At 57.5% G+C, this 8,096-nt stretch overlaps 1 protein-coding gene across 1 annotated transcript; it reads left to right on the forward strand.

The window, feature by feature from the left end:
- The first annotated feature begins 3,734 nt into the window (after positions 1-3,734).
- HMX3 (H6 family homeobox 3) lies at positions 3,735-4,992 on the forward strand. Its single transcript, XM_069020468.1, has 2 exons — positions 3,735-4,050; positions 4,287-4,992. Exons 1-2 carry the CDS (start codon positions 3,735-3,737, stop codon positions 4,892-4,894), a joined length of 924 nt encoding a protein of 307 aa, XP_068876569.1. The 3' UTR covers positions 4,895-4,992.
- The last annotated feature ends 3,104 nt before the right edge of the window (positions 4,993-8,096 follow it).

An 8,096-nucleotide genomic window follows, 5' to 3' on the forward strand; every position in this document is an offset into this window, starting at 1 on the left:
GGAAGGCCGGACGCTGCAAACATCTTCAGGAGAGCTCCCACTTGGACAAATAAAGGAACAAGGAAACTCAGCACTGCCCTTTCCTCAGGATGGCAAAGAGAAAACTGAACCCAAGGTGACCCAAAGTTTGTCACCTGTGATCACAGTGGGGATGCTCAGGGGTGGCAGATAAAGATGGGACAAGAATCTGGGTGAAATACAGGCTGCAGTGGGTAATTCCTGCCAGGGAAGCAGGGCTGCTGCACATCCTCAGCAGCAGGCTGCAAGGCAGGGCTTTTTGGAGCTCAAAGCAGTGGGGCTCCACAGAATCACAGCACACAGGTTCACGCTCCAGCCTAGCAAGAGTGTAGCTCTTTAGAAAAATAATGAAAAAGAAGAGGCAGTGCTGAGACAGGATAAATAAGGAGATAAATCACTTTGCAATACAATACAGCCAAAACCCGAAAATAAACAATTACTTTAAATCATATCAAGCACCGATCACAAACATCACATTTATACAATTGATCCATGTGTAAATTAGCCAATTAATTCTGAATTGCAACACTAATGAAATAATAATTATCTGCTTACAATGGAATGGTACAAGTGAAAGTCTAGAAACAGAAATAAAGACTGCAGCAAAATCCACTCAGCTCCATCACCAAGGATGGAGCAAGGGGGGAATGGTCAATACCAGTGTTTAACATCCAGATATTGCTGGGGAGGGGGAATAAATAAAATACATAAATAAATTAGGAATCTATGGACCTTAAATAATAGAGACAGAGAAATGCTCTTTTAGAACACTGCAGGGTTTTGTTTGTTTGTTTTGTAGTAAAAAATTGCAAAGTGGGAATTTCTTTTAACATTTCCAGAGGCTGGTTTGATTTTTTGTCCTTGCTTGGCTCTCTACCGTGAGTTGTTTGCCCTGAGGGACTCCAAAGGGATTAGGACCTCATAATTATCAAAGCAGTGAAAGATGGATGGAAAAGGGTGGGAGTTTCAGGACAGAATTATTTTGGTGACCCATATCTAAATAAAATCTTCACTGAGATGGAGAAATGCACTGGGTTCTTCTATAAGAACCTTTCACCCTTGGCTTTTCATGTAAGAGCTGCAAACATTTAACACAGAGCTTTATCCCAGGTCTCAGGGAGGAGCCTGGGCTAGGGGGCTATTGGCTGTTTTCTGAATAGAAACTATTTTCTTTCTGTCCATTTTTTTTTTTTCCCTCTGTACATTTTACCCCGGAGCTGAGGGATATTCCCAGAGAAATAGCATTTCTTTGAAAAACTCCCAATGACCTTTACTTTGCCAGGTGCTTTAAGCTGTTAACGAGAGCAGGAACAAGAGACAGTTGTTAATAACAGAGTATTTCTGCAAACTACTGATTGCTGAGACCCCATTCCCGAGATGTGTGGAAGGTGCATGAAATACCACATCCGTTGCAGCCAAAAATGTTGTGTGACCAGCTCTATATAAATTCTCCCTCTATTTATAACCCCAGGTGTTCAGGAGGAAGAAGAAGAACTGGGGAGTTTGATTCAGAAAAAAAGATGTCTTGCTTCAAATTGCCAAGTGGGTGTCTTTAAAACAAAATAGCAAGAAAAATCAGGCAGATTTGATCTGGGCATTAAAATGTTTAGAAGTAGAGATTGTTGCCTCTTATGCACCTGTGAGCACATCTGAGTCCAGGGCTCTGCATGTGCCAGGGCAGATTTTTGCAGCGCGTGCTCAAAGGTATTCCAGATGTTTAGAAGAATGCCAGAATTGAGTGATTGAGTGGCTGGTATTTCCTTCCTTCCTTCCTTCCTTCCTTCCTTCCTTCCTTCCTTCCTTCCTTCCTTCCTTCCTTCCTTCCTTCCTTCCTTCCTTCCTTCCTTCCTTCCTTCCTTCCGAATTCCTTCCTTCCGAATTCCTTCCTTCCTTCCTTCCGAATTCCTTCCTTCCTTCCTTCCTTCCTTCCTTCCTTCCTTCCTTCCTTCCTTCCTTCCTTCCTTCCTTCCTTCCTTCCTTCCTTCCTTCCTTCCTTCCTTCCTTCCTTCCTTCCTCCCTCCCTCCCTCCCTCCCTCCCTTCCTTCCTTCTCACGTCCCAAAACAGGAGCCACACCTTCCCTCCGCACGGCTGCCACTGGAGCGGGTACCGGCGGGCAGCACGCGGTGTTACCGCCCTACCGGGGCTCACGTTGCCGCTGCTCCCCGGTGTCCCGGGATGTGCGGGGAGGTGCGGGGATGCTCCGGGCCCGCCGGTCCCGGAACGCGGGGCGCTCCCGCGGCCCGGCAGGGGGCGCCCTGTGCCCGGACCCCGGGAGCGGCGGGGATGGATCGGGAACGGGCACGGATGGATCCCGGAACGGGGCAGGGATGGATCCCTAGAACAGCGGGGATGGATCCCTAGAACAGCGGGGATGGATCCCGGGACCGTCGGGGATGGATCAGGGAGCGAGCAGGGATGGATCCCAGGAACGGCGGGGATGGATCCCGGCACCGTCGGGGATGGATCAGGGAGCGGGGCAGGGATGGATCCCGGGAATGGCGGGGATGGATCCCGGGAACGTCGGGGGTGGATCCCGGGAATAGCTGGGATGGATCTCGGGAGCACCCCGTGCCTGAACACCCAGAGCGGCAGGGATGGATCCCGGGAGCGCCCCGTGACCGAACCCCGGCAGCGCCCGGAGCCCGAATCCCGGGAGCAGGGCAGGAGCGAATCCCGGGAGCGCCTTGTGCCCTGATCCCAAGAGCGGCGGGCCCAGGTCGTGCCCACTGTCACTCCGCCGCGGGCTCGACGTGTCCCGCCGGCCCCGCTCCTGCGCTGCCGGGAACCGAGGGCGCGGCAGGGCTGGCCGGGCGCGGAGGGCACGGTCGGGAAAGAGCCCTCCCGCCGCCCCGCAGCCGCCGCCCCGCCGCCGTCCGCTAAGTCGTTTCTGCCCCGCGGCGGAGCGCAGCGAGAGGGTGTCCCGGTGCCCGGTGTCCCGGTGCCCGGTATCCCGGTGTCCCGGTGTCCCGGTGTCCCGGTGCCCGGTATCCCGGCGGGGCTCGGCCCGGCCCGCTCCCCCCCCCCTCGGCCGCGGGCGGCTTTTGTTCCCGGCAGCGCGGGGCGGGGGCGCGGGGGGCGGCGCGGCGGGGCGGGGGCGGTTTTGAGGCAGGAGCGGCGCGGCCCGTGCCATTCGCCCGCCGCCGCTCCCGCCGCGCTCCGCCGAGCCGGTCCCTTTGTGCCGCCGGCCCGGCCCCGCTCGCCGCCTAATTGGACTCTGTAAACGCCAGGAACGGGCGGGCGGTCGCCGCCTCCGGGCACGGCGGCGCGTCGGGGGGGAGGGCCGGGCCCGCAGCGGCTGCGGGCAGGGGCTGCGCGGAGCCCTCTCCTCCCGCCGCCTCCCGCCTGATCCCATTCGCCTTTGTGCGTGCCCAATCGCCGCGTGCTCCCCGCGCGGAACGGGGATGACATTTTGATTTCACCATTAGCATCCGGCGCCAGGTTGACGCAGCAGCAGCGGCGGCGGGAGGCGGCGGCGGCAGAGACGACCCCGGCTCTCCGCCTGCCCGCAGCAGCCCCCCGGTGCCGCGGGCTGCGCGGGTCCCCCCGGCCCCCCGCCCTGCCGCCCCCCCATGCGAGGGGCCCCCGGCCGGCCCCGCCGCCGCGCTCCCACGCCGCCCCGCCGCGCCTGTCCCCCGCGCCGCCGGGAGCCGCCACCTGCGCGCCGGGCGCGGGCTGCGGGGCCAGCGGCGGCCAGGAGCCGGGCGGGCAGCGGAGGATGCCGGAGACCGGGCAGGAGCCACCCAGCGCCCCTCCGCCGCCGCCCAAGGAGTCCTTCTACATCAAGAACCTGCTCAACGGTGGCCCCCCCAAGGCGCCCCCCAAGCAGCCGCGGGCGCTGTTCGCCCCCTCGGGCAAGGCGGCGGTGGACGGCGCCGGCTTCGCCCTCTCGCAGGTGGGCGACCTCGCCTTCCCCCGCTTCGAGATCCCGGCGCCGCGCTTCGCCCTGAGCGCCCACTGCCTGGAGCGCGCCCAGACCTGGTGGTACCCCTACGCCCTGACGCCAGCCGGAGCCCACCTGCCCCGCACGGAAGGTACCGCTCCCCGCAACTTCCATCACTCCTTCCTTCCCTCCCTCTCTGCCCGGCGGGGCGGCGGCCGTGGGGACCGGGGGCGGCGGGGCGAGGGGTGCAGCTAGCCCTGGGGTGACACGGGGGTCCGGCCGGCTCGTCCCGTTCCCCCTGACGGGACGCGGGGCCTGGGTGGTGAAGGTGTCTCTTCGTGTCCCTCATCTCCCCCCTTCATGCCCCGCTTCGTCCTTCCTATCCAGCCGCAGAGAAATCCCTGCTGAGGGACTCGTCCCCCGCCTCGGGCACCGACCGGGACTCCCCGGAGCCGCTGCTGAAGGCGGAGGGGGAGCAGAAGGAGCTGGACTCCAAGAGCCCCGACGAGATCGTCCTGGAGGAGAGCGACTCGGAGGAGGCGAAGAAGGAGGGAGGCGCGGAGGACTGGAAGAAGCGGGAGGAGAGCCCGGAGAAGAAGCCGTGCCGCAAGAAGAAGACGCGCACGGTGTTCAGCCGCTCGCAGGTCTTCCAGCTGGAGTCCACCTTCGACATGAAGCGCTACCTGAGCAGCTCGGAGCGGGCCGGCCTGGCCGCCTCGCTGCACCTGACAGAGACCCAGGTGAAGATTTGGTTCCAGAACCGCCGCAACAAGTGGAAGCGGCAGCTGGCGGCCGAGCTGGAGGCGGCCAACCTGAGCCACGCCGCCGCGCAGCGCATCGTCCGCGTCCCCATCCTCTACCACGAGAACTCGGGCGCGGAGGGGGGCGCGGGGGGCGGCGGAGCCCCCGGCACGCAGCCCCTGCTCACCTTCCCTCACCCCGTCTACTATTCCCACCCCGTGGTCACCTCCGTGCCGCTCCTGCGGCCCGTCTGAGCCCGGCCGCCGCTGCGCGGAGGGGCGCGGAGAGGCGCGCAAGTCACCCGCCCGCTTGTAAGTACTGCAGCCCCTCGTGCGAGTCACCCGGCCGGCGTCTGCGGAGCGGGGGGGACTGCGGGGACACGGGTGCGGGACTGGGGGGACCCCTCGGCGGGTGGTGATAGGAGGAAAGTCGCGAAAATTTAGGAAAAAATAAAAAAAGAAATAAAAAGGAAAATGGCGGGGGGAGGGAAACGAAAATGAGGAAAACGAAAGCGGGGACTTGTAGAGAACCCTGGAGCTGTCACACCTTTTGTAAACGTGGATGAAAACCGCGATGGTCTCTGTGGCTTTAGTTTTATTTTTGTAAAAAAAAAAAAAAAAAGAAAAAAAAGAAAAAAAAAAGAAAAAAAAGGGGAAAAAAAAGGGATAGTAATAAAAAATGAATGGTCCCAGGCCACTCCTCGAGATTTGCCAAACGCTAACGGGAAGCTGAATTTCTGTTCCTTTTGGACCTCTCCTTCTGCCTCCAAATAATTGTTCAGGCTCCTGATCCTGTCGTGACTCAAACTTCATCGACCACGGCTTTTCGTTTAAGCAGACCTTTGCCTCTTTGCTTGCCCACGTTTTGTACCTTTCGGTTTCTGTCATCAGACTTTCACGAGCAAGAAATACAGCCTCAAAGTGAACGGTTAAATACACCCGCACGCTTTGAGCGACCCTTATTTATTATCGTTTACTTAGACATTTTTAATTCTTGTTTATAATTATTGTTTTCCTAGTTGTCGGATTGTTTCGGGTTTTTTCCTTGTAAAGTTATTTCGGTATCGGGGGGAGGGGGGGGAAAATCTGTACCTTTTTGCTTTCTTTTGTAATACTAATTATTATTATTATTATTAATATTATTGTACTTTTGAACTGTGCAATATTGTACGATGATTCTTAAAGCACTGCTTTTATTTGAATGGTGAGGAAAGGGTTTTTAGCATTGTAAAATTGCGTTTCTTCATGTTGTGCAAAATAAAATAAAAGAGAATTAAGGGGGAAGGAAAGTGAGAAGAGAGGAGCAGGGCATGGGAATTAGCATCAGCCCGGCTTATGCGAATAAATAAGGGAGATTCGGTGAGCTGGGCGCTTTAAGTGAAGGACAATCAACTTTAGGGTAATTTTAATTTATTTGATATGATGTACAGTTTTCTTCTAAAGTCCATTGAGTATGTGGATTTTAATAGGCAGAAATCAAGCGAGGAGTGGACACCTCTAGTCTCTCTCTGTCTTAGTGTCTGCTCACCTGTTGTCTGACAATTGTTTGCTGTCTTCCCAAGGGTTTGGGTTGGTTGGTTTCTTTTCTTTGTTTCATTTTAAATTTTGTTTTCCCCTTTCGGTTGTACTGTCTGCCCTCTCACTTTCTGTTAGGGATCGGTCCTATTTTTAAAACAGCCTATATTGTTATAAACTTAATGTTGTGGTGGAAAAAAAAATCAATAAAACCCGTTCCTTATCATTTCTAAAGTGTGGTTTTGGGCGGAAAAAAAAAAAAAAAGAAGAAGATAAATAAACAACAACAAAATATGGGAAAGAAAAATAGAAACCACAAACCAAATAACCCAAGGGGTTGTCTGTGAGCGCTGCCGCCTTGCTCGGCCGGGGCTGCGGCCCGGGGCACGGAGCCGATCCCGCCGGGGCTCACTGGAGCGGGTATCCAGAGGCTCCCTCCGCCGGGAAGGGGATGGGGAGCGTGGGGACTTTTCCCAGCCCCAGCGCAGCGGGGTCACGGTGCCCGGGTTACCCCGAGCGAGGGGTCGCAGCCTCCCAGGGAGCTCCCCGGGAACTCGCGGGGGCAGCGGGGAGGGCCCTTCCCACGGGAGCGCCGCCTCCCCTCCCCGAGGGCTTCCCCAGAACTTCTGGCCGCCCCTTCCTCTGCGCCCCCCCGGTGCTGCCCTTCCCTTCCCTTCGCCCCCCTCCTCCGGGGAATGCCGCAGGGTGTCCAACCCCCCCGGGCTGCACCCTCTGCCCACGGCCGGAGCCGTCACGCGTGTTAAAACCCCCGGCAGGGTTATTTGGAGAGAGGATCGCTCTCCGCTTCCCGCAGATTGGCCCGAATCGACGTGTTGATAGCGCCGAGGGCAGGATTTGGGGCCAAAGAAATCAAAATAAAACTCAGCGTTGCGAAAAGATAATCCCCCGTTTTCTTTTCGTTTGGGATAAAAACCGTGGCAATGGGTCGTAAATGAAAAATAAACAGAGTTTCGGGGTCAAAATACGGTGCTGGCTGTGTCGCCTACAAACAGAGCGATGCCTTTGCTGTTTGCAGTACCAACTTTGGGACAAGTCGCTTGCAGCCCATTAAAAATATTGTTGTCATAGTAAATACGTCTTTCCATTTTACAGCGCGGCAGCACGATGTTATCAAATGGCAAGGAAAAAAAGCTCATTTGTTTCTGGTCAGCGCTCAGAAAACGATTCTGGACCCTCCTGGCCCTTCCCCAGTAGAGGAAGGAGCCGATGGACACCAGCGCGGCTCCGGCCCCGCAGCGCGGCCTCTGAGCGGGTGCGGGCAGCTGGCACCGGCTCTCCGTGCCCGTCCCGGGACTGTCAGGAGCATTTCCCAAGGGAACGATGATCTTGGTGGGGTTGATGGGGCCCGGCAGGAGTATTTTTTTTTTAATTAAGGAAAAAAAAAAAAAAAGAAACCAAGCAATCTAGGCAGATCCCAGCTTTTCTGCTTCCCGCTGCCCTTGCACAGCGCGGGATCGACAGCAGGCAGATGCTGTGAAACCTTGCGGTGAAGTTGGGCCGTGGGCCGAGAGCCTGTGAGCCCGGTCCGCTGCCCCCCGAGCCACCCCTCTCCCGCAGCCGGAGTTTTCCCACAACCCGGCCGGGAGGGATCGCTTGGAGCGGGATGCTCCTTTCTCTCCGCATCCTTAGCAAGCCGAGCCTGGCGCTCAGGCTTTTCTCAAGCCTTCCAGAAGTGTCCCCAAACTCCATCCCATCCCTCAACGCCCCGACAAAACGGGAAGCGAAGGGTTCCGTTCCTCCCTTCCAGGGAGATGCCACCGAGCGAGGGCTCCGCCAGCCCCGGCTGTCCCCGCTGCGCTGCGCCGCTCTCGGGCGGGGAGCGCCGGCCTGGAGCGGGACAGGCTGCCAAGGGACTCCCACCCCCTCCTCCCGCACCTTTGGCCCTGCTTAAAGTTTCTGAAGATCCCGCATCACTCCGGGA

The sequence above is a fragment of the Aphelocoma coerulescens genome, chromosome 6 (genome assembly GCF_041296385.1).
Source record: "Aphelocoma coerulescens isolate FSJ_1873_10779 chromosome 6, UR_Acoe_1.0, whole genome shotgun sequence".
Classification (NCBI taxonomy): domain Eukaryota; kingdom Metazoa; phylum Chordata; class Aves; order Passeriformes; family Corvidae; genus Aphelocoma; species Aphelocoma coerulescens.